Source organism: Ranitomeya variabilis, chromosome 5 (genome assembly GCF_051348905.1).
Source record: "Ranitomeya variabilis isolate aRanVar5 chromosome 5, aRanVar5.hap1, whole genome shotgun sequence".
In the NCBI taxonomy this organism is placed as follows: domain Eukaryota; kingdom Metazoa; phylum Chordata; class Amphibia; order Anura; family Dendrobatidae; genus Ranitomeya; species Ranitomeya variabilis.
Genome location: NC_135236.1, coordinates 78,546,322 through 78,573,311, shown reverse-complemented (window position 1 = coordinate 78,573,311; position 26,990 = coordinate 78,546,322). Strand labels below are relative to the sequence as shown.

Sequence of the window (26,990 nt, the reverse complement as noted above, 5' to 3'; positions counted from 1 at the left end):
TTTTGCAAACTGCTCCAGTTCTCTCATATTTGAAGGGTGCCATCTCCCAAAAGGAATTTTAAGGTTTCCCCACAGGTGTTCAATGGGATTTAGATCCCCACTGATTACTGGCCACTTCATAACTCTCCAGCACTTTGTTTCCATCCATTTCTGGGTGCTTCTTGAAATATATTTGGGGCCATTGTCGTGTTGGAAGGCCCATGACCAAGGACTCAAACCCAGCTTTCTGACATGGGCACTACATTGCGATCTAAACTCCTTTGGTGATCTTCAGATTTCATGATGTCTTGCATAGTGCCAAGGCACCATGTGCTAGAGGCAGCAAAACAACCCTAAAACATCTTTGAACCTCCGCCATTTTTTACTGTAGGTACTGTGTACTTTTCTTTGTTGACTTTGTTTTCGGTAAACAGTAGACTGATGTGCTTTACCAAAATGCTCTTTCTTGGGCTCAGCTGTCCACAAGATGCTTTCCCTGAAGGATTTGACTTACTCAGGTACATTTTGGCAAAGTGTAACGTAGCTTTTTATGTCCCTGTGTCAGCAGAGGCGTCCTCCTGGGTCTCCTACCATAGTGTTTCATTTCATTGCAATGTTGATAAATAGTTTGTGTTCACACTAATGCACCGTGAGCCTGCAGGACAGCTTCAATTTCCTTGGAACTTTATTGGGGCTGCTTATCCACCATCTGGACTATCCTGCGTTGCAACCTTTCAACAATATTTCTCTGCCATCCACATCTAGGGAGATTAGCTACCATGCCATGGGTTGTAAACTTCTTGATTATGCTGCACATCATGGACAAAGGAACATTAGGAATGCTGGAGATGGACTTGTAGACTTGAGATTGTTTACATTTTTCAATAATTTTAGTTTTCAAGTCCTCAGACAGTTCTCTTCTCCTCTTTCTGTTCTCCATGCTTAGTGTGGCACACACAGACAAACAATGCAAAGATTGAGTCAACCTCTCCCCTTTTTATCTGATTTCAGGTGGGGTTTTTCTATTGAACCCACCTGTTACTTACCACAGGTGAGTTTGAATGAGCATCATATGCTTGAAACAAAGTTGTTTACCCACAATTTTGTAATGGTGCCAACAATTTTGTCTGGCCCACATTTGGAGTTTTGTGTCAAATTTTGTCTAATTTGCCTTTTTTTCTTTGTTTTCTTTGTTGTGTTGTTCCAACTCACAAGAAGGAAATAAACATGTATAATTGCAATAATTTTCTGAGAGAAATACTTGATTTTCTGATACAAATTCAAGGCTGCCATCACTTTCAGCTATGACTGTACATACGAGGCCTAGGATAAGGGATATACTGTATATAGCAGGATGGGGAATATATATACCTGGATGAGGGACATATAGTTGTGTGAAAAATGTTTGCCCCCCTCCAGATTTCCTATTGGAATTTATTTTTCTCTTAATAATAAAGACCTTCATTTAAAAACGGCGTTTTGTGTTTACTTGTGTTATCTTTGTCTAATATTTAAATTTATTTGGCGATCTGAAACATTTAAGTGTGACAAACATGCACAAGAATAGGAAATCAGGAAGGGGCAAACACTTTTTCACTCAACTGTATATACAGGATGGGCCCAGAATGAAGGACATATACAGTATATATACACCAGGATGGGGGTCCCAGTCCAAACCTAGCACCGGGGCCCATTGTCTCTAGATACGCTATTGTTTACTAATTTAATGAGGGCTTCAAGTTATGCCCTTGTCCACACCAGGTCCTGTTTTCTGTTAGAAATTTTTGTAACACTGTTTGAGGATCTTGCAGAAACTCAGAATGACCTTTGCTTTCTGGATTTGCCAATTCTTTAAGTAGGAATTTTATAACATATAATTATAATTACTAATTTTTATTTAATGACTCTTTGACTACTGAGTTAAAATAATCACAAGGCTGATACATTACAGTGATATGTAGTGGTAAATGACTCCAAAATCATCTCCAAATAGGTTATCTTCTACTTGACCTTTGAGGCCGATTATTGTATCAGATCCTGGGTAGAGATGAGCGAATATTTCAATGTTCGTTTTGGCTCACGATCGCCGAATTTGCTATATTCGCCGATTTAATCGTCAATTAAATCGCCGAATATAGCCGAGCATACACAGCGCAAAGGCCGGTGTTTCTCAAGCTGTGTGACAGCGTGGGAAACACCAGCGTAGCACTTCTGATTGGCGGTGAAATCATCCCCGCCAGTCAGAGAGCCGTGGCTCAGCTGTGATCAGTCACTGGTATCAGCTGATGGGACTACAGCTCCCATCATCCAACACCTGCTGCCGCTAATAACAGTGAGAGCAGGAGCGGTGAATTTGAGTATTCATCAGCCGCTCCTCTGCTGTAAATAAATCATTTAAAAAAAAAAACGGCATGGGTTCCCCTGTATTTTTGATAACCTGCCAGGCAAAACTCACAGCTTGGGGCTGCAATCCTCAGCTGTCAGCTTCAGCAAGGTTGGTTATCATGAATAGAAGGGTCTCCATGTTGTATTTTTATTTATGTAAATAAATTAAAAAAGACATGGGGTCTCCCCCATTTTTGTCAACCAGCCTTGCTAAAGCTCACATCTGGGGGCTGGTATTCTCAGGCTGGGAAGGGGCCATGGATTTAGGCCCCCCCCCAGCCTAAAAATAGCAGCCTGCAGCTGTCCAGAATTCACATCTATTAGATGTGCCAAATCTGGCCCTTTGCCCTGCTCTTCTCACTTGCCCTGTAGAGGTGGCAAGTATGGCTCATATTTGTGGGGTTGATGTCACCTTTGTATTGTCAGGTGACATCAAGTCCCGAGGTTAGTAATCGAGAGGCGTCAATAAGACGCCCCCCATTACTAACCCCAATGTGACATGTATAAAAACACACACACCAAGAATAAAGTCCTTTAATTGGAAAAATGACACAGACTCCTTTAATAATCTTAATTAAACCATACTTACAACCTCGCCTAATGCCACCGAAGCCCTCATTCTCCTGTAATAAACCAAAAATAATAAAACAACAATATCCCTCACCTCTCCGTTGTTCTGTCCCATGCCATAATCCATGTCTGGGGGAGAAATAGTTTTCAACCTGGACAGTGCCAAGATGCAAGGTGACCATCGAGGCTGAGAAAAACTGGTAAATGAGCTGCTGCAATCGCAGCCTCAGTGACTAGCGGTGACATCACTGAGGCAGCGTTCCTAGCCGGGCTGAACTGCAGTGACCTTTGTGAGATCCCCGCTAGCACCGTGAGAAAGTCACTCGTTTACACCAGTTAGACTCATCCATCTGGAGCCTACCAGACTGAAAGGTGGGTTTTTGGTATGACATTGACAAACTGACCTATCTGCACACTCTCTGGTCTTGCTCGAAAATTGTCCATTCTGGCCTGAGGTTGTCTTCTTCATGCACACATGTTTTGAATTCCTTAGATTTCCCTCTCCCCAACTTTGTCTTCTGGGCATTATAGTGAAAATGGCACAAAGAACATAGAAGTGACCTGGCACATAACTGTAGTGGGTACAAGGATTGCAGTCACCCCTGGCCCCATAATTTAGGGGTCCCACAATGTCGGTTTCGCACATGTGAGAAGGCTGATACTTTTAAAAGGTATCCTTGACTTAGAAAAATGCTAATTTCAGTCAAAGTCACCGCTCACAGCAGCGCTCACTTTACTGTGAGCAGCGTCTGTAAATAAAGCCCCAGCACTTTGGTCTGCAACATATCAGTGTAGGATGAGTGGTTAATCAAAGTGCTAGGGCATTCTTCAAGCCACAGCTCAGTGTGGTGTGCGGTAACTGAAAGCCACCAATGACTGAAAGCCAGTGGCTCTCGGGAGGTAATAAGTTAGTTTTCTCCCAGTAGCCAAACTTTCACTATGGCATAAAGACTACTGTTATGAATACTTCTTTCTATGCTTGAAAAGTCATAATTATTGCATGGAAAGCCACAATTACCACACCTATTTCACTTTGCATTGACCCGATCAATAAATGCATACCTTTCTACAAAATGTTCTACTTATCTAGGAAGTGCCCATATAAGCTTCACAAGGATTGGGTGGCATGGATTGAATCCTCAGCAGTAATTCTCATGGAGATCTCTCCTTTGACTGTTACATAACTTATGTTACCAGAATGCAAAGGATAGAGTAATGTCCGTGTGTCTTTATGTTCGTTGTGTGAATTGGTCAGCTTTAAAGAAGGGCATTTTTATTTTTATTTTACCCACTTACTGCCACTATTCTACCTCTTTAGGAGCTTGAACTAGCAAAATGCAATTAAGGAAAGAAAAAAATATGTCTTTATTTTGTATAGTTAATGCAGCTTTTTGGGTGTAAAAAAAAATAAATCACAATTTTGATCTCTAGAATGGGTTGGGACTCTATGGAACTTACACTGATCTCTCCCATAACTTAGAGATGGGATTACTGGAAGTGTAGCATGCACACACATGCTACCCGGTAATACTATTCTTTGTGACATTAATCATATGGGGTCTCTTTGCCACATCTGTCCCTACACGTGTTTTGCTTTTGTCCTTCATAGGGGTTAATAGTCATTACTGAACAGAAGCAGAGGACTGATGATTATTATTGGGCTGAGACGACAACCACTAAAACAGAACTCATAGTATTCTGAAAAATAGCTCCTAGATGCTTAGATATCCATTGTGGTTGTTTTGCTGTTGTGGAGAAAGAAAAAAAAAGCTTTTTATGCCTGAGAATAAATTACACAACTTTCAGCAATTGTATGTCTGATAAAGGCACACTGCCAATCTTCAGACCGTTTGCTACAAATGTGAGGTTTGAGTTCTTATTTTATTGCAAAAAAAATAGAAATTTGTGAAGTGCTGACACATTTTGCATACTTTTGTTAATACTTTTCTCTAAAGTCATATACTTAACATAAAAAAATAAAATAAAATTGAGGAATTTTATTTTCTAAGTTTCCAATTGTTACCTTAATTATAATGTTCAAGTGACCAGAAAGTAACCAAAATGTTGGTATGTTCATAAGCCATTTCTTACATTTCCCCTTACGTACTCTATTCCCTTCAGAGTGTGTAGAATATATGGTAGTGCAACCTGGAAACAACAGTTTAATTCCTCTGTGGTGCCACTACAGAACAAATCAAGCATGAAATGATACCCACTGACATTGATTGTCTGGCTGTGTAATGCATGGTCAACTGTGTCCTCCAGGGTGAGGGATGTGTTTGTAGTTTTATAGTTCAATATGGCATTTGTGTTTCGCTGTGTTCATCATGCTTATAGTGAACTCCACGTGACTTCTGTTCTGATAAACCAGCGTAACAAGGTGGTACGGGGTGGTAGTCATGGTTGAGTCCACTAAGCAACAGTTAGTTCACACCCCGACCCTTGCACATGAAGAGATGAGTACTCACTGTCAGCTAAAATCCTAATCTCAGGAAGCACCACAGAGTCACAATCTTTGTTCCAACGATTAAACTTTACTAAACAGCAAGGCGTCCATTACATCCAGGGGTACAGTTCACAGAGATCAACAGTTCGTATTGTCACGGATCCCTACTCCGTGGTGTCACTAATTCGTCACGTGTCCGCTCTTACACGTGACTTGGGGTTGTGCCTGCAAGGGTTAATCTATCTCCCCACTCTCAGTCCAGCATACAACCTCTGTCCTATGCTGTAATGGGAGCATAAATCACACACTGACCCAGGCCACACACCCACTCATACACGCTGCCACCACTCACCAAATACATGGGTGATGAGTCCCGGAAATATTAATATTAGTAATGTTTATCACTCATAAGGCTCACACACCTTAGGCTATGGATTCTTTTAGAACATTCAAGGTTCAACTTGTTAAAATTTTATGCTTTAATACAAAAAGATTCAGTGCTTGCAGTAAGAAAAGGTATAAAAATGTGATAATAAAAAGACATGCAACCTATGCAAAGCAGTATAAAAATAAACACGAGAAACTTACAGAAATTATCTAACTGGTAGTTTGCTTTCTGCTCCCTGAGAGGGGGGTGAATGAGTTGGTGGAACACATCAGCGTCTCAGGCTGCCCTCATATGTGAACACGTTTTTAGGCATACAGGTCTAATTTATAGCTTTGGTCTGGAGGTCAGGTTTCTAGACCAGCCCCTCAGGTCAATATCATAATTGCTTGTTTTTTTGTTTGGACCACGGCTGCGCTCCCCAATCTCTTGAGATCCAGGCCGTAATTAACATCACTCTTCCAAGAGCTAGGAGGTGTCAAATGTTACCTTTGTTCTTGGCTTCCAGCAGGACCCCCTGGTGAGATTGGAGACAGAAGTCTACTTGTCTCAGGAAAATACATATTAACACCTGGGTGCGACCTGCAGCTTTTCAAGACAGATGTTACATTATTGCCAGTGACACAATAAATCTATACATAGGCCACTGCACACATATATATATACACACATATTTCACCACACCTATGATTTCCCTTCCGTTTCTACGGACCATTCGGGTCCCATCTGTTCATCAGCTCCCATCCTGGTCTTGGGCCCCGTATTCTGCCTGGGGACGATCCTATTGAGCCGATGCCTGTTGCCACTGCTCTCCAGTCTAGAGCAGCTGTATCCCCCACGACCAGGGGACTCTCTGTGCTCACTGATGCACACAAAATTAACAAAATTAATAAAGGGGATGGGGGAACTACGATGCCCAGAGAGATTAGCAAAATTAGGATTAATTAGTCTTAAAAAAAAGACGACTGAGGGGCGATCTAATAACCATGTATAAGTATATAAGGGGACAATACAAATATCTCTCCGAGGATCTGTTTATACCAAGGAAGGTGACAGGCACAAGGGGGCATTCTCTGCGTCTGGAGGAGAGAAGGTTTTTGCACCAACATAGAAGATGATTCTTTACTGTTAGGGCAGTGAGAATCTGGAATTCCTTACCTGAGGTGGTGATGGTGAACTCAGTCGAAGGGTTCAAGAGAGGCCTGGATGTCTTCTTGGAGCGTAACAATATTGTATCTTACAGTGATTAGGTTCTTTAGAAGGATGCAGATCTGGGGATTTATTCTGACGGAATATAGGCTGAACTGGATGGACAAATGTCTTTTTTCGGCCTTGCTAACTATGTTACTATGTCCTTCCCTGGACAAAACTGCCAGGGCTTCTTCGACTTCTACCTATGCAGGAAATGCTTCCCTTATACCTCTGTGGTTCTGCACTGTCACACCTTTAACTCCTCCCAACTGCTTAACTCTTCTGCCCCTGAACTAAAGTACATGAGTACAAATACATTTACAGTAAAAAAACATTAACAGTACATCACATTATGATACTGCACGTAACACAATCCAAGAACATAAAAAAGTGCACATTATATTCACAAAACATTAGGAAGCCGCACAGGACACGGTTACTTGACATTCAGGAGAGGGAAGGCAAGATTGTAACTTGCCAAGGATACCGGGGCCAGAACGACAGAACCAGTTGGAGACAATGGTCTCACTTTGATCCTGGGACGATAACATAGTCCAAAGATCCCTCTGCAGTATTTCAGGAAACCAATACTACAAATCACACCAGATATTTTGCCTTGATGTCAAGAAACTCTAGGTTAGGTCTCTGAAGGACACCACTACCAATTCCACTTGTAATGTATACAGAGAGGAAGGGGGTGCTCCACAGGAATGAGTTTAACTTTTCACATTATTGTGCCAGATTTTGCCACTCAGGATGGATAAGACTGAAATTTAGTTCCCCCTTCACCCAGCACACTAATTTGCTTACAATGCATTTACTCCAGAAAGGGGAGTCCTACACAGGTTTTCCAAACAGGGGTAAAGGTACCGTCACATTAAGCGACGCTGCAGCGATATAGACAACGATGCCGATCGCTGCAGCGTCGCTGTTTCGTCGTTGTGTGGTCGCTGGAGAGCTGTCACACAGACAGCTCTCCAGCGACCAACGATGCCGAAGTCCCCGGGTAACCAGGGTAAACATCGGGTTACTAAGCGCAGGGCCGCGCTTAGTAACCCGATGTTTACCCTGGTAACCAGTGTAAATGTAAAAAAAAACAAACACTACATACTTACATTCCGGTGTCTGTCGGGTCCCCCGGCGTCCACTTCCCTGCACTGTGTAAGCGCCGGCCCTAAAGCAGAGCGGTGACGTCACCGCTGTGCTCTGCTTTACGGCCGGCACTGACACAGAGCAGGGAAGCGGACGCCGGGGGACCCGACAGACACCGGAATGTAAGTATGTAGTGTTTTTTTTTTTTTACATTTACAATGTTAACCAGGGTAAATATCGGGTTACTAAGCGCGGCCCTGCGCTTAGTAACCCGATGTTTACCCTGGTTACCAGTGAAGACATCGCTGAATCCGCGTCACACACACCGATTCAGCGACGTCAGCGGGTGATCCAGCGACGAAATAAGGTGCTGGCCTTCTAGCTCCGACCAACGATATCACAGCAGGATCCTGATCGCTGCTGCGTGTCAAACACAACGATATCGCTATCCATGACGCTGCAACGTCACGGATCGCTATCGTTATCGTTGTTAAGTTGTTCAGTGTGAAGGTACCTTAAGACCTAACCTGCCTCTAAAAATCTCCACATGCATCAAAGAAATGCTCAACAAACCAATTGTCACAATTCGTCCTCTCAGTGTGGTGAGTGGCAGCTCAGCCATCCAATCTAGGGCAGGAGCATGCTGAGCTGTCAGTATCGTGAAAGACAGCTCAGCCGTACAATCTGAGACTTGGGAGTGCTGAGCTGTAAGTATGGTGAGTGACAATCCAGTCGTCCATTCAGGGCCGAGGCATGCTGGGATTACTACAGGTGTCTCCTGCTCGGAATGATTGCAAGGCTATTAAGTTGACTTTCTGCCTCTTATCTCTGCCAGTTATAACTCTGCTCATTTCTGTGTATGTTTTCTCTTTGCTTTGAGTTTAGTATTTTGATCTTTGTTGACTGATTTCGGATTGGATTTGCCTTTGACCATCTGTTTGCCTAGCCCCTTTGTCTTGATCCATTACCTTCTTGGAATTCTGAATGCCAGACTGTGACCGGATTATGACTGTGCCTCACCCTTCTGTTTATGACATACCCTCCTGACTTTTGACCTTGGACTCCATGACTTTCCCACGTCACACACCAATTGATTTTGAAAATGTAATGTGAATTTGAGGGCATCATGACTTTACCACTATGGAGGATGATGGAGAAGGATAGAAGAATTGGGCATGTGCAACCCTTTGATAGTCACGGGAGATAAGCCATTACCACAGGTGTGTCAGCTACTACACCCTCTCATCATTTAGAGCACATACAAGCCTGTCTAAACTAATGTATAGGGGGGTCAGTGGAGATAGCTGTTGACAGTTTTTGAAGCTATATGAGTCTTACAAGGTTTACCACACCTTATTTATCTTTTATACACTGAACCCTTCCTTCAAAGTCCAAATAAACAGGTTAGTTGTGTAGCGCTCACCCACACATTCCATTAATATGACAGGATATCCGCACAATTTTGTCACGTCTCGGTTCCTTACACTCCAGGACTCATAACGAGGCAAGGAGGAAGTCTTTTACCAAGAGGATCATGATAAGGAGAAGAAAAGCACTTAAAGCCAGAGAGAGTTTATTGTGATTAATTGTAAACACGTCAGTGTACGGTAGTGATATCCATTACATCCCAGTAAATGGTACTCCCAACTAGCAAACAATAATAATTACAGGTAATGGTATGGTATAAAAGTAATTACATACATGTATCTAACAAACTGTGTAAATATGTCAACCCGGAGAAGATACTCATTAATTAAGAAAATTAGCAGGTGGAATTAGTTGCAATCACAGTGCATGGAAAAGGTCTGATCGTGTACGTTTGGAAAAAAGCCAAAGACAACAAAACTCCCGGAACTTTTGAACTGATGATTCATCTGACAAGTTGGTCTCATTGTCTGATTCACAGGAAATTGTCGAGGGTCTTTTATAAAGAGTTGCAGAACTGTGGAAAGTCTTGAAAACATGTACCTAGGAGCATTTGAGGATAAATGGAACCCAACTTGGGTATGTATTCTAGCTGTAGTGACACAATTATTCCCTCTTGATGGACAACCAGAAGTGATGGAATGTCATAACCGTGAGGACAATGGGACTCCCCATCCAACATGTCCAGATGACATCTTATCTAACAATTTATCACTGCCTTTTCTCCCACATAGTAAAACTGCCAATTTCAAGATGGACATGTCAAGAAAGGTATTTACAAGCACCATTCCGTAAATCTGGAGAGTAGTTGTGCTGCTGCACTCAACCTGGAAGAAAAGAGACGGAAGAAAAAAAATCTAGAATCACCACACTCCTTTTTTAAAAGTTTAAATATTTTTAAGTGATCCAAAGCATCAGTCTATTTTATTAACATTTCGGTCAAACAAGACCTTCATCAGAATAATACTTTAAAGTACAAATAACATACCAAAATAAAAAAATATATACCTGCATTCGACTCATAGACCGTCACATAAGAACAATCCTAACAGTAATAAAGACTAAGGGAATATACCGTATGTCCAACGTGTGCTACCCTAAATACATCATACATAGATAATGACCCGAGAATCATGGATAAGATATAAAGAAGGCCAGGTATAGGGAAACAATGAATGGAAGAGATCCAGTAAATAGGAATAAAGCACCAAAACACCTCATAATTAGTGAAGTAAACTCAGGGACCCTTATTAGATCGTTGACCCTTACCAGATCCCAGCACTCAACATGGACTCTCTTTAAAATTATCGATCTTTACTTCACACCCATCAATTTGTCAAAGACTAAAAATAGGACATCCTGAAAACATAGTTTCCCACCTGTGTATTTGAACCCACATGTTCGTATCGTTAAAAACACACCCTAGTACAACTGTATCTCATCTGTCTCTCATCTCAATGCATTCTCTGAGAAAGCCATTGTCAGACTCGTCAAGTAGTGGCTTATGTCCCAGAGAACAAAAGGATCAGCAGCATGCTGAACCCTTTTCTCCTCCGCATTCTATGTGGGTAGGGAGTTGGGAGACTTCCATACACATTAGATTGTCAGCAGATATCAAGGGGATCAGATGGTTTTATTTTAATCTGTATGGGGACCTTTAGACTATACCATTTTTTTCCAAAAATTCCAGCCCTCATGGCCCCCCCAACAGATTGTTTTCAGGATTTCCAACCCAGTATAGAAGACGATGCGGTAACGGATGGCATTCTGGCTTACTGACAGGGCTGTCTGACGCAGTCTGAGAAGGGAAGATGTAGTTGAGGATACAAGTGTAAGGGGGCCGCAGTACCCGTCCTAAGCCCCGTGCATGTCCCGGGTTGTGTAAGGGTATGTTTCCACTGTCAGGATGGCCGGCGGTATCGCCGCAGCGGCGAAGCCGCTCGGCGCTAAGCCCCGCCCCCTTTCTGGGACGCGATCATGCCGGATGTGTTAACTCTTCACATGCGGGATGATCGCTCTCTCCCATAGCGCCCTGTGATATGCCTTGCGGGGACGCTGCGTCCCCGCAAGGTGTACGGACATGCTGCGATCTGAAAAGACGCACAGCATGTCCGTAGTCGCAGGGCCGCCGCGTGCGGGTTTCCACGCATAGTGGAGACGGGATTTCATAAAATCCCCTCCACTATGCTGGAACATCTGGACGCTGCTTGTTTGACGCTGCAGCTCTGCGCAGCGTCAAACAAGCAGCGTTTCCTGACCGTGGAAACATACCCTTAATGTACATATCGTTGCCCCGTACTGGTGTTAAGATGTATATTTAATGCTACTGTATATACATATATGGATATTGTAAGTGCGTATTGTAATGTTCCTGTGGCTGTACTATAGGTATTCTATGCAGGAGAGCGCAGTACATGTATTGGGCCACTAGATGGGGCATTTTGGTACACCTAGGTTAGCATGGTTGTCGATCAGTGTAAATAGTTAAAGGGTAGGAGGGGGTCACTGTAGTAAGAGGAGGGGAGCTTCCTGATTAGAGTCAGAAGGGCGAGGGCGCCCATAGAGCCAGGGTGGGCTTTAGGCCCACGCAGCTGTAAGACCCCGTATCGCTAATCTCAAGAAAGTGCCCAGTCATTAATTGTGTGGGGAACAGCACAGACACAGCTACAGGAGTTGCAGAAGGTTGAGCTTCAAGTATGGAAGCTATAAAGGTGGACACGGTAGGACAGACAGGAGGGTTGCTCACCATGTGGCAGGTTCTAGCCTGGGTAGATGCCCTCAGATCCGGTGCTAAATGGCTGAAAGAACACCCAGTGGAAGTGAGCGTGGACAGGGAGGACGCTGAGAAAACGTACAGTGCGTTACGACCTGATCTCGAGCTGTGTGACAGGGAGAAAAGTGAGGGGAAATCTGTAATGACGTGAAATCTGCTGAGGATGCTGTGTTGAACCTGGATGTACTGCGAAGTTATGAAAGTAAAATTATGCATTAGGAGTTACTACTGGACTGTGTCTCTGTTATTACACAAATGGCCAAAGGTGACTCTGGAGAACCATGGATGAACCCTGATGGCTCAGTGTACGGAGAAACAAGTAAGCATGGGCTGAAGAAACTCATGCTCGCAGGTGGAGCACTGGGCAGGCCTTGCCTTGAAGTGGTGTACCTATGCGGCTGCCTGGTTTTCACTGGAGCTCCTGATAGTGGAGTCACGCTTCAGCTGCAGGTAGCCGCTGAGTACCACTCCTAGGTAGCAGCCGATACTGCAGTTCCAGACCCAAAGGGGTAGGTACGCTGATGCGGACTGGATTTGGAGTCACAGACAAGGCTGGATTTGGAGCCTGCTCAGACAAGTGCGGCTTCCAAGTTTGGGTACTGCCGGAGCGGCTTTGGGTTCAGGTACCGCTGGAGTGGCTTCAGAGTTCAGGTACCGACGGAGCAGTATACGGGAATACAAGGACAGGATAAGGAACTAACTTTAACTAGATGGGAAAAGGGACCTGGAAACATACAGATGCACACACTCACTATGTAGTGAAACTACAGGGGTTACTCAGGCACTTTCCTAATGGCGAGGGTGTCTTTTATACTAAATGCCTGGGGCATTTTTCAAAGTGTGCTCCTTTAAGAACGGGGGATCACGCGCACACTAGGCGCTCCACTGGAAGCCTGTGCACAGAAGACATGGAGGAGGAACCAGAGCACAAGGACAACACCACGACCGAGGCAGTGAGCATGTTGGTGTCCCTTCCGGGAGGAGGGTGGGGGACCACGCTTTGAGGCCAGCATAGTCCTACAGATGGAATTATTATAAAAGCTTCAGAAATGGCCACGGAGAGCCTGCATTAAAGCTGGGACATGTCAGCTGTTTTGAACAGTTGACATGTGCTCGCAATAGGCGCGGGTGGAATCGCGATCCGCCCGCACCTATTAACTAGTTAAATGCCGCTGTCAAACTCTTGACAGCGGCATTTAACAAGCTCTTCTGGCCATCGGGCCGGAAATGCGTGCACCACTGACCCCCGTCAAGTGACCGGGGTCAGCGATGCGTCAGCATGACAACCAGAGGTCTCCTGAAGACCTCTATGGTTGTTGATGCCAGATTGCTGTGAGCACCACCATGTGTCGGCGCTTATAGCAATGCTGTAATTCAGCTACATAGGAGCGATCTGAGCATCGCTCCCATGTAGCTGAGCCGATTGAGTTGTGCCAGCTTCTAATCTCCCATGGAGGCTATTGAAGCATGGCAAAAGTCAAAAAAATGTTTTAAAAAATATAAAAAATATAAAAATTCAAATCACCCCCTTTTGCCCCATTCAAAATAGAACAATAAAAAAGCAAACATACACATATTTGGTATCGCCAATCAGAATTACCCAATCTATAAAAAAAAAAGCATTAACCTGATCGCTAAACAGCGTAGCGAAAAAAAAATTAAAAACGCCAGAATTACGTTTATTACAATATTGCATTAAAATGCAATAACGGGCAATCAAAAGATCATATCTGCACCAAAATGGTATTATTAAAAATGTCAGCTCAGCACGCAAAGAATAAGCCCCCACCCGACCCCAGATCACGAAAAATGGAAACGCTACGGGTCTCGGAAAATTGTGCAATTTTTTTTTAAGCAAAGGTTGGAATTTTTTTGACAGCCCCTCTACCTTTAGATCGGAGACCCCGAGGCCATGCAGCCATGGAGACCCGATGTCGTCATGACGACATCTGGGTCTCCAGAGCTGACAGACTTCCTGTCATGCGCAGTGCATGTCAGAAAGTTTCTCAATGTCAGTGTACAGAAGCTGCAGCGCTGACAGCTTCTGTAGCTTGCAGATCTGCATGCTATAGAAGCGATCAGCCTGCAGAAAATGAGTGTCCCATAGTGGGACAAAGTGTAAAACTAAGAATTAATGTAAAAAATATTTTTTAAAATAATTGTAAAAATATTTTAAAAAATAATAATAAAAAAATCAATATTTATTCTATCATTAAAGGGGTTGTCCACTACTTTCAATTATCCCCCCAATGTATCCCCCCGGGGCATCTGATGAATTGTGTAAATACCTTGCGGCGCTATGCTGGTGGCTGAGTCCGGGTCACGTGACCCCAAGGCTGCAGCCACCGCTAATTTCCGCCGACGTCACGTCAATTTCCAGACTCTGGAAATTGATGTGACGTCAGTAACAGGCGTGTCCCAGCCCCACAGTCAGCAGTCACTCAAGAGTGACTGGGCTGTGGGCGGGACTGTGCTGTGCTGGGGGCGGGCGGGGCTGTGCACTGCAGGTGTCTGGTGCTGGGATCTGCTTCTTGCCGAGATGTGCTGCAGCGGCGGCTGATCCCGTGGCTGCGGCCGGTCCCACGGTGGCTGGTGCGTCGGCGGCCGGTGCACTGGCGGCGGCCGCTGGTGCGTCGACGGCCGGTGCTGTGGCGGCGGCTGCGGCCGGTGCCGTGGCGGCGGATGCCGGTGCTGAAGGTGGCTGTGCGGTGGTAGTGGCGGCGGCGTTGTCTCTGTGTGCAGGCATGTCCGATGGGACTACAAGTCCCATCGGGCTCTGCCTGCTACAGTGACAGTGAGTGACACATTAGCCAATGATGGGACAGTAGTAGTCCCATCATCCGGCTAATGTGTTGAATGTAAAAAGAAAAAAAAAAACATATACAGTACATACATGCATAGAACACATACAGGACATGCGCCATGCAACGACATGCGGCATGCGACGACATGCGCCATGCGCCGACATGCTGCATGCGCCGACATGCGCCATGCGACGACATGCTGCATGCGACGACATGCGCCATGCGACGACATGCTGCATGCGACGACATGCGACATGCGCCATGCGACGACATGCTGCATGCGACGACATGCGCCATGCGACGACATGCGACAACATGCGCCATGCGACGACATGTGCCATGCGACTACATGCTGCATGCGACGACATGCGCCATGCGACGACATGCGCCATGCAACAACATGCTGCATGCGACGACATGCGCCATGCGACGACATGCGGCATGCGACGACATGCGCATACAGTACATACATACAGTACATACATACATACAGTACATACATATAGACATACAGTACATAAAACATAGAGTACATACTCACCATCACTTGTCACTTTGATCCCTGAAGCCATTGTCATCTGTAAAAAATATTAAAATAATAAACAAACACTATACTCCCTGATCCGCAGAAATCCAATTAAAACGAGTGTCCCACGACGATCTCGCGTGGAGAGCAGGAGCATCAGCTGACGCAACCACTCTCCAGGGCCTCCAGGAACACAATGAGGGGAGGAAGGTATCCTTCCACAATGTATTCCCCACAGAGGCGTAGCTAAGGGTTCAGGCTAGGGGGGGCGAAACACATCTGAGTGGGCCCCTTAACCTGAGTAACGTTTGTTTACATAATTAGGCTATGTGCACATGTTCAGGATTTCTTGCAGAAATTTCCTGAGCAAAACAGGACATTTTCTGCAAGAAATCTGCATGTGTTTTTTGCATGTTTTTACCGCGTTTTTGGTGCGGTTTTTTTTGCAGATTTTTCCGGAGGTTCCCAATGCAATAATATAGTGGGAAATCCGCAAAAAATCCACAAAATTAATGAACATGCTGCGTTTTTTACTGCGATGCGTTTTTTTTCTGCAAAAAAAACGCATCGCAGTAAAAAACGCAGCATGTTCATTAATTTTGTGGATTTTTTGCGGATTTGTGCAGAAAAATTGCGGAATGCATTCTAAATGATGGGATGCATAATGTATGCGTTTTCACATTTTTATAGCGCAAAAAAGGCGAAAAAAATGCAAAAAATCTGCAACGTGTGCACACAGCCTTATGGTGGTTTTAAACACTCTTCTGGGCATCTCAGTTACATGTGTGCCGCACGTATTACACACACGGACATGGATATGTCTGGTACCGTTTTTTCTGGTATTGGAAATAAACGGACGTGTGAAAGAGGCCTTATTGAGGCTGCACAGTTAGAACATGGCCAGGAGTAAGCAGATCGCATACTTGTTGATATGGGTAATGGCGAATCCTTAGTATGTGAGTTGTGAAGGGTCACAATTTTACAGCCACATAGGAGTACCTGCAAACTTGCAGCATGAGATCAGACAATCCCTTTAAATAAAGTGCAGCTAGAGCCATGGTTATTGTATGAGGGCGTGCTATACCAAGGCTGTGTTTCCATGGTCATGAAACCTTTCGTATTTGCTGCGGATTGGATGTTGCGTACAGCCGCAGCATCAAATCCACAGCGTCTAGATGTTACAGCGTAGTAGAGGGGATTTTATGAAATCCCGTCTCCACTATGCGTACAAACATGCAGGTGGCAGACCCGCATAACCGTACATGCAGCGCGTTTTTATAGACCGCTGCATGTCTGTTTATCTTGTGAAGATGCTTCATCTCCACAAGATTAATAACCCAGTCTATGAATACGATGCGGTGATTCCGCCTGTGTTCAATTAACACAAGCGGAATCACCGCGCATACAACAGGGGGCGGCGCTTTTGGTGGAGCGGGGTATTTGCTGCATCCAAAGCGCAGGGAATCCTGAACGTGGAGACATAGCCTAACAGCTGTAAATATAATAAGCCCCCTACCTCCACCCAGACAACTATTAGATAATAATACTCCATGAAAAGAAATACAGCAGGCAGGCCCCTACAGCACCACCCACCCCCACTACCCTACATACTCCCCCTCCCCCCCTAACATTCACTTCACTCCCACAGTAGCATTACTAGCATTACTTCATGTGCAGTGTCATTTGTGCTTTCATTTATTTAAAAGAAGTCGAACATTGCACTAATTTCCACAGTCAGCAGCCCTTACATTTATGAATATGTCCGTCCTCCTGACTCCTGTCTCTCTCCCGTCCGTCAGTTTGTCCAGGTGGCCGGCCAGGAACTATCTTGGGCTCTTGGCACAATAAGAGATGCTGCTGAGTGCTGACTAGGACCTGAGAACAGCGGACCAATAGGAGCAGCAGACCTGGGGTGGAGGCGGAGCTATCTGCAGCGCTGCCAGCCTGTCAAGATGTTATCAGGTTAGCAGCGCTCCAGCTCCAGCCCGCATCGTGCGCTCGCAGTGAGACTCTGCTATTGGCTGCTGTGCAGCGTGCAGAGTCTCCAGCTGAGCAGAGACCAGGCAGCAGTGCGTCGCCATGTCCGGCCTGCAGAGAGCCGCGGCCGCTTATTGCTTACCACTGAAGCAGCCGCGGCTCTGGATGGATGGGTGGGGCCCAGCCCCTCCTGCAATCATGTTACAAGGCCCGGGGCGACGCTGCAGCCTGCGCTCCTGCCTCCTCCTGTACTCTGAAACATCAGAGAGCCGCGGCCGCTTAGGCTACGTTCACATTTGCGGTGTGCGCCGCAGCGTCGCCGCCGCAACGCACAACGCAGACAAAAACGCAACACAACGCATGCACAACGCTGCGTTTTGCGCCGCATGCGTTCAACGCATGCGGCGCAAAACGCAGCGTTTTTTGTAAACGCAGTTGCGTTTCCAACAAAAAACGCAGCGTTTTGCGCCGCATGCGTTTTTTGTGCAGTGAGTCATTCTTCATCCCACCCACCAAAAAAAGTGTCTACACAATAGATAAGGGCCACCAATGGCTAGAAGAGGGTTGGTGTTTATGTAATTGTGTATATATACCATGGCAGACATGAATTCCTCCCATTTGCTGGTATTCATGATGGAGCGTCCCTTGGACAGTGTTATCATGGATATGGAGATGGATTTAGCCTTGGCTCATGCCTATGCTGTCGCCTGTGCTCATCAAAGAGAAAGAGAAAAACGGAGATGGATTCATCGCAGATTTTGGATACACCCTATCTTGGAAGTCCGGGAGAGCCGTGGAGCATACCATAGCTTGTTTGGCGAACTGAATGAGAACCTGGAGAAGTATTTCGAGTACACCAGGATGTCTCAGGAGAGCTTCCGGTATCTTCTGCGTCGGGTGGAAGGAGCCATCAGCAGGCAGGATACTCAGCTCCGGAGAGCTATATCCGCAGAGGAGCGGCTGCTGGTGACTCTACGGTACGTAGCTGTTTGAATGACTTGAGATATGTTCGGCTACGTTCACATCTTCCCTTTTTTTTTTTTTTTTTTTCTTAATTTTTGTTGGGGGTGGTATGGTCAATGTACTTTTAGGCTGTGTTTCTACGGTCAGTAAGCTTGTTTGACGCTGCAGCGTCAAACAAGCAGCGTCCAGATGTTCCAGCATAGTGGAGGGGATTTTATGAAATCCCGTCTCCACTATGCGTGGAAACCCGCACGCGGAGGCCCTGCGACTCCGGACATGCTGCGCGTCTTTTCAGAACACAGCATGTCCGTACACCTTGCGGGGACGCAGCGTCCCCGCAAGGTATATCACAGGGCCCTACGGCGAGGGGTGCGATGATCCCGGATGTGTACTGTACACATCCGGCACCATTGCGTCCCAGGAAGGGGGCGGGGCTTATCGCCGACCGGCTTCGCCGCTGCAACGATAGCGCCGCGTCTCCGGACAGTGGAGACATACCCTTATAAATTGCAATGTACTAATGTAATTTCTTTATCTTCTTGGCAGTTTCCTGGCTACCGGAGAGACCTTGCGATCCCTTCAATTTCAGTTCCGGATTGGAGTCTCCACTCTCTCGGGAATTATTGCTGAGACCTGCCGCGCTTTGTGGGATAACCTCCGGGAAGAATTTTTACCCGTCCCTACAAGCGATATCTGGTTGGCCAACGCCGAGAAATTTGAGGAAGTGTGTTCGTTTCCAAACTGTATTGGCGCGGTGGATGGCAAGCACATTCGTATTACCAAGCCAGGGAAAAGTGGATCCCTTTTCTATAACTACAAAAAATATTTTTCCACTGTGCTGATGGCAATTGCCGGTGCGGACTGCCGTTTTCTGGCAGTCGACATTGGTGCTTTTGGCCGGTCAAATGACTCGCGCACATTCAAAGAGTCTGATATGGGCCAAAAATTATATGGCAACAATTTCAATTTCCCCCAGCCACGACCTCTTCCCCACACCGAAGGCCCTGCGATGCCATTTGTTGTGGTTGGGGATGAGGCATTCCAAATGTCTGCCAACCTATTGAAACCCTACTCAAGTCGGGGCTTGGACCACACGAAAAGGGTGTTCAATTACAGACTGTCCAGGGCCAGAAGGACTGTGGAGTGCGCCTTTGGCATCCTTGTCTCTAAATGGCGGATATTAGGATCCGCCATTAATCTGAAAACTGAGACAGTGGATGAGGTGGTGAAGGCGTGTGTGGTTCTCCACAATTTTATTCTGGCCAAAGAGAGACTGAACGTTGATCTGGATGAAACCATAGCCAACCCATTGCCCAATTTCCATGATCATCCTCTGAGGTCAAGCGTGGAAATTGCGCAGATGAGGGACCGTTTTGCGGCCTATTTTGTGTCAGATGTTGGCCGTCTGTCATGGCAAGATTCAATGGTGTAATAAACTGTTGGACTGTATTCTGGTGTGACTATGCTAAAAATAGTTCACCAATGTAAATGTGCCTTATCTAAAAAACTTGTAAACCTTTGTTTTTAAAATGTTGTGTTTTAATAAAAAAAATTTCTTACGTTTTCTACCATGCTTCCAAGACAAAATTTATACCATACCATATTTATTTGTTTGTCAGATCGCCGTGTATCGTTGTGTTTGACAGCAAAATCAACGATACCAGCGATGTTTTACACTGGTAACCAGGGTAAACAACGGGTTACCAAGCGCATGGTCGCGCTTATGTTTACCGTGGTTACCAGTGTTAATTGTAAACTAAAAAATAAAAATAAATATACTCATCTTCGCGTCCCCTGGCGTCCACTTCCTGCACTGAGTGAGCGCCGGCCGTAAAGTGAATGCACAGCACAGCGTTGCTGTGAGGGACGTCACTCAGTCAGTGCAGGGAAGCTGACGCCGGGGGATGCGATTGTGAATATTTTTTTTTTTTTTTCATTTTACACTGGTAACCAGGGTAAACATCGGAAGTGCGCCCTGCGCTTAGCAACCCGATGTTTAACATGGTTACCCGGGGACCTCGGCATCGTTGGTCGCTGGAGAGCGGTCACACAGACAGCTCTCCAGCTCCCAAATAGCGATGCTGCAGTGAATTGCATCGTTGTCTGTTTTGCTGCAGCATTGTTAAGTGTGAAGGTACCTTTACAGTATGTGTCCACGTTCAGGATTGCATCCTGAATTGCTCAGGTTTTTTCATCAATATTTGTAAGCCAAAACCAGGAGTGGAACAATTAGGAAAAGTAGAATAGAAACATATGCTCCACTGCTGTATTTATTACCCACGCCTGGTTTTGGCTACAAATATTGAATTAAAATCCGGACCAAATTCGGATGCAATCCTGAGCGTGGACACATACCCTTTTTCTTTGAAAACAACTCATACACTTTAGTGTTTGGAAACACCTCATACAGCAATGAACGACACCCAAAGAAACGGTCAAATTAAAAAATCCAAAAATACTGTCTGACATTGCATATATGAGGCGTTTGAAGCACAAATAAACGGCGCACGGAGTGAATTACCGAGCATTGTACTTGAAAAGAAGACCAAATATTGTATACAAAAAAATAAATTTTTATTGGGGGGAAACAGAAAAAAAGGGAAAAGCAAATTAGGGGGTATCAACATCCGAGGGGGGATCAACATCCGCTACCAGCGGTGACCGGTAGCTTCGAGTTCTGGACCTGGGAGTGGGAGTGGTAGAGGAGGAGGAGCCGCCATACTGAAGGAGGCTTGAGGGCAGGTCCAAACCCCCCGCAGGGTACACTGGGGAGACCGCCTCGTCAGTGGAGGAGGGAGGAGGCAACACAAGCCGCCTTCTTTTTTGGCTTGGTTGGCCCTGGCTGCTCCTGCTGTGGCTAGAGCCACGACGAGATGGTGTGTGTCCTGGAGCAGCCAGAACCTGTGCCTCTGGGTGTGTGTCTGTGTGCCTCCTCTTATGTTTTCTTTTTTTTTTTTCCCTGCCTTCGGCGGCATCTCCCCCAGAAGCACTCCTACGGGAGGATGAGGGCCTGGCAGGAGCAGGAGTGGGCCGCACACTGGTATGGTGGCTGTGGTGGCGTCGCCCGGCACTTGGACCAGGGTGGGGTGGCTGGAGTGACTCTGCAGCAGTAGTCGGAGTCACGCTAGCCAGCGACGGCACTACGGGCAGTGTCGCTGACTGCGCGACCCGAGACTGCTGCAGAGCCCTCACGTAAGAATTGTGGCAGTCCTGCATCACCGAAATCTGGAGTTCCGGCGTAAGGTTTTCCACCATGCCCTTAGCAATTGTGCTTAAAAAATGTTTTGCCGGATTTGTGAGCTCGGCTTCCAGGATTTCAAGGCGCCGTCCCATACTGGACATTTCATCTCTCAACGCCTTGAAACCGTTCTGGAACACCGTGCCCAAGTGCAAAAATTCAGGCATGACTGACCTGTCCGAGGCCCGCTGGCGCTGTCGGGAATTCCCGAACGAAGGTGCGCCAGAGGCCTCGGGCAGGGGAAAACCTGACGTACCGGCAGCCGGTTCTCCAGATGATGGTGGTGCAGGCCTGCTGTCGCTGTGGGATGGCTGTGACGGCTCAGATGGCGATCCATGAAGTTCCGCTTCACAGGGGGGAGCTCGCTGGAGGGTGCTGCTGTGTGTCCTGTGAAAAGATAATGTAAAAATTAGTCTTCAATTAATAAACTATCACATACGCCAACTCCTGTAAAAAAATGTTCATTACATGACACAACAAAACATTACAATCCCCTGTCTCTCACTCTGTGTGGCCTATAATAAATTGCTGATTGTTATCGCCAGCTGACCATTAGGGCTCACGATAACAATCATGGACATACCGACGGCAGAAAATGACTGTACATTCCCTCTGCCAAAGGCAATGCATACCCCTGTCATATTTTGAAAAAATTTTGGTGTGAAATAATAATTTCAAGATGCCGTCTATGTCTCAAAAATAATAGAAAATTTAAGGTCTATAAAAAAAAAATTTAAAAATAAAAACAAAAAAAAACTTTGCTGATCTGATCGCAGGAATGTCCATGACGTTAGGATCTTGTGATCGAGACGTCATCATTATTCCTGCGATCAGAACTACACTGACTCAGAACGTAACCTGTCATGGACTACAAGGACTCTCGCTTAACCTAAAAAAAATACCGTGGATGGCCAATATGCTACGCTGACTACATTGATGGCCAAGACACTATGTGCCTGGGAAATGTACTATGTGGATACGTGGCTAGAACGTGTACTATGTGGCTGCGATATAGTGGCCTGCAAACATACTATGTGTGTGGATGCACAATGTACGTGGCTGGGCAATGTACTATGTGGCTGTGCAATATATGTGTCTGGGCAATGTCCAATGTGCAATATGGTATGTGGACAAAATACTTACTGTCGGCGGCCAAGGATTGGTCTTAGGAACTGTAATTGTCGGTTGTATTTATATGGAACCGACTTGGCCGCAGCAGCACCACTCCTCGATTGCTCCTCCTCAGCACGCAGCCCCTTATTGAAACGGTCCTTCATGGATCGCCATCTGGTCCTCAACTTTGTCACTGTGAATGCAAAGAAAAAAAAAGGTTACATATGTAGCATTTTAAAATGATAAAACAACCGTGTGTGATGCAAAGTTTAGGCGTTGATAGCATCACACACGGTTGTGTTTATCCTGGCAAGATGGGTCATAGCAGCGTATCAGCAATACTCACTAAAGGTGCCTTTGTCCTTGGCGGAGGCACTGTCAAAGCCATCCCACAGCGACTTTGCCACCTCTGCCCACAAACGCCTAGAAACCACCTGGTCCATGTGCCGGGGGTCACGGCTGTCCCACAACGGGCCACGCTCCTGGATGCTGGAGATCAGGAGCTCCACATCGATACTCTCCCTGTGGTCCCGTTGTGAAACCTAGAAAAAATAGAAAACAAAAAGGTTACAAATAGGCAAATATAAACAACCATCATCAGCACCTGGCATGATTTGTACCTTTGCCCTATCCTTTGCCATTTTATGTATGTATATTGATGGTTTCTAAACCTGTATTTTTGAATGTTTTTGTGCAGGGAGTTCAACTGTATGTTACCTTCCCCCAAATACTTGCTGCCCTGAAAAGCTATATGTAATTAAGCTTAGTAAACAGCCCTAGTGAAACCAGGTTGCTCCTAATGTTCCTCCCAGCAGGATGCCACAAAAAAAAAAAAGATAAAAAAAAAACAACAAATACTCACTTGCCGGCCTGACGACCCATCTTGGCACCGATCTCCCTGCTCCCGCTGTGTGCCTTCCCCCTCACTTGAAGAAGCCTGTAAAAAAATGTATACAAAAATTAGTGACAATGCTACAAATGGCAGCGAATAGTAAGCAACTGGACATAATTACTCACCGCACTCCCCCTCGCCGATTGCCTATGTTCAGACTCTGACTCACTCGTCATTCTTGCAAGTTTGCTCTGCAATGAAAAAATGAGCAAAAAATCACATTCAAAGCAATGCCACATACAATAAAACATTAAAACAACCACAATTGACTGTTGACTGATAGGACAATGCAAACTCAAAAAGCGACACCACAACGCCATACATTACAAGAGAAGACAATAGAAGAAACAATACAAGAATAGACCCAAACAAAATTAAGCAAAAATAGACACCTATGTCCAAATTTAAAAAAAAAAAAAATAAAAAAATAAAGAGGAAAAAAAAAGGCACAATGAAATAGCAAACTGCACGCCATACTTTACAATAGCAACAAGACATGATCCAAAACAACACCATCTGGTGACATCTACCACAGAAATACATCTGAAAAAGGCGATAAATACCATTATAGATAATAAGCAATAAACATTACAGGACAATATACAGCAACCAAAAGAAAAACCATAGTCAAATAGAAAAGAGAACACAAGAAATTTTTAAAAAAGGGCCCAAACTAAAAAAAAAAAAAAAATAAATACTACACACTTGGCTATGGAAACATTCAAGACAGGAGATATATATATGGAAGCCATACAGAAAACGAATGGCATATAGCAGCACGGAACAATACAATACAAATGAAACATCATAAATGTAGCCCCCCACCAGCAAGAAAAGACACTCAAGGAAAGAAAAAAAAATGCCAACAGCATAATAAAACCCAGCAAGACATGAGCCTAGAAAACGCCATACGGTTACCCCAACAATAGAAGCCAGAAAAAGACATGCACCACAAATTTTACAATAAAAAATCTTACAAAAAAAAGGCATTGAACATCCGCATGACACAAGAACAACCAAAATATAAATCCAAAACCAATCCAAACCCAGCAAGGCCGCACACAAGAAACGCCAGCATATATCAGAAACACATTAAAAAAAATGTTATTATTCAATAACAACCTACAGTGCCATAACCGTACAATATCACAGAGCAAACATTGCACAAATTAAATCAAAAAAAAAAATAAAACACAGAAAAAAAATTATGCAAAGAGAAATATATACTTACAGGTTTGGAAAGCAGGTTGCTCCTCTCAGTGTCTTGTGTGGATAGCCTGGTGAAAGACAATGGCAAACCCCCACCCCTTTTTTTATATATATAGTGCTTTTTTTAAGTGTCTAGACAAAGTCTAGACAATGTTTTGCATTTTTGTAAGAAAAACGCATGCGTCGTACAACGCATCACGACGCAAGTACTTGCGTCGTCTGCGTTGTCAATGCAAGTCAATGGGAAAAAAGGCGCATCGACGACGCAAACACGACGCAAACACGACGCATGCGTTTTTTAAAAAGTCTGCGCCGCCCAAAAAATGCAACATGTTGCGTTTGCCGCGCCCTGGCAGGTGCGCCCTAACGCCGCATGCGGCGTACGACGCACCACAACGCATGACAACGCATGTACATGCGGCGCCATGCGGCCCCAATGTTAAAGATAGGGCCGCACGACGCATGCGGTGCGTTGCGGCGGCGACGCTGCGGCGCACACCGCAAATGTGAACGTAGCCTTATTGCTTAATGACTAAAGCGACCGCGGCTCTGAGTGGGCCCCTCCATGTGACTAGGCCCGGGGCGATGGCCCCCTTTGCCCCCCCAGTAGCTACGCTACTGATTCCCCACAATGTATTCCTACGCCCCTGTGAGAAAATAGTCCCTAGTCTCACTTTATGGCATGCTGTATGAGAAAGTTCCCACGCAGCTTTTTGCCATAAAGTGAGACCAGTGAACTTTAGTAACCTCAGTGATGCACTACAGGAGCCATTGTCTCCTGTCAGTGTGTCACTGAGGGTCCTATATAGAGCAGTGACATCACCCGATGTCACTGTTCTATAGGGGAGATCGTCGTGGGACACTCGTTATTAATTGGACTATGGTGGACAGGTAGTATACGGTTTATTATGTTACGTTTTTTGCAGGCGCTGAAGTATGGTAAGTATGGTTAAATGAAGAATAATAAAATACTTTTTCCTAATGTGTGTGTGTTTTATTAACCCTTTTTTAGTATTGGATTAATAATGGATAGGCGTCTTATTGACACCTCTCCGTTATTAACCCGGCTTAATGTCACCTTACAATAGCAAGGTGACATTAACCCCTTATTACCCCATATCCCACCGCTACACGGGAGTGGGAAGAGAGGGGCTAAGGCTACGTTCACATTTGCGTTGTGCGCCGCTGCGTCGGCGACGCAACGCACAACGCAAACAAAAACGCAACAAAACGCACGCTAAAACGCTGCGTTTTGCGACGCATGCGTCCTTTTTCGCCGAAAGTTGGACGCAAAAAAAATGCAACTTGCTGCGTTCTCGGCGCCCAACGCTTGCGGCCAAAAAAACGCATGCGTCACAAAACGCAGCACAACGCATGTCCATGCGCCCCAATGTTAAATATAGGGGCGCATGACACATGCGGCGACGCTGCGGCGCCCGACGCTGCGGCGCCGAACGCTAATGTGAATGTAGACTAAGGCTGGTTTCACACTTGCGTTTTTATCTGCATGCGTTTTTAAAAAAACGCATGTGTGAAAAAACGCATGTAAACGCGGTAAAACGCTGCGTTTTTTAGACGCATGTGTTTTTGCATGTAGAAAAAAAACGCGGCGTTTTGCCGCGTTTGCATTCGTTTTTTTCATGCGGTTGCGTTTTTAAAACGCATGCTGAGAAGTATGTGACAGCTGCCAATCATCAAAATCCACAAGAAAACCCACTATAAATAGAAATAGCTAGGGGTAGGGTTAGGGCCTAACCCTAACCCTAAACGTGACAGAAATACGTGGCACTTTAATACGTGACACTGAAATACGTGGCACGTGGCACTTACATACGTGGCACTTAAATCCGTGGCACTGAAATACATGGCACGTGGCACTTAAATACGTGGCACTGAAATACGTGGCACTTACATAGGTGGCACTTAAATCCGTGGCACTGAAATACGTGGCACTGAAATCCGTGGCACTGAAATCCGTGGCACTGAAATACGTGTCACATGGCACTTACATACATGGCACTT

At 45.3% G+C, this 26,990-nt stretch overlaps 1 protein-coding gene and 1 long non-coding RNA gene across 2 annotated transcripts in view; both read right to left on the bottom strand.

The window, feature by feature from the left end:
* Nucleotides 1-26,990, bottom strand: part of LOC143774768 (uncharacterized) — a 104,523-nt gene that overhangs the window by 1,353 nt on the left and 76,180 nt on the right. The window lies entirely within an intron of this gene.
* Nucleotides 21,003-25,480, bottom strand: LOC143774764 (uncharacterized). Its single transcript, XM_077262527.1, has 5 exons — nucleotides 23,885-25,480; nucleotides 23,730-23,804; nucleotides 23,214-23,409; nucleotides 22,898-23,060; nucleotides 21,003-22,141 (listed from the first exon to the last, which is right to left on the bottom strand). Exons 1-5 carry the CDS (start codon nucleotides 24,077-24,079, stop codon nucleotides 21,127-21,129), a joined length of 1,644 nt encoding a protein of 547 aa, XP_077118642.1. The 5' UTR covers nucleotides 24,080-25,480; the 3' UTR covers nucleotides 21,003-21,126.

Coding starts and splice junctions, on each gene's coding strand:
- LOC143774764 (XM_077262527.1), bottom strand. CDS start 24,079: ATGGCGTTGTGGTGTCGCTTTTTGAGTTTGCATTGTCCTATCAGTCAA. Junction 23,805..23,884: donor AATCGGCGAGGGGGAGTGCG/GTGAGTAATTAT, acceptor ATTTTTTTACAG/GCTTCTTCAAGTGAGGGGGA. Junction 23,061..23,213: donor CAAGGACAAAGGCACCTTTA/GTGAGTATTGCT, acceptor TTGCATTCACAG/TGACAAAGTTGAGGACCAGA.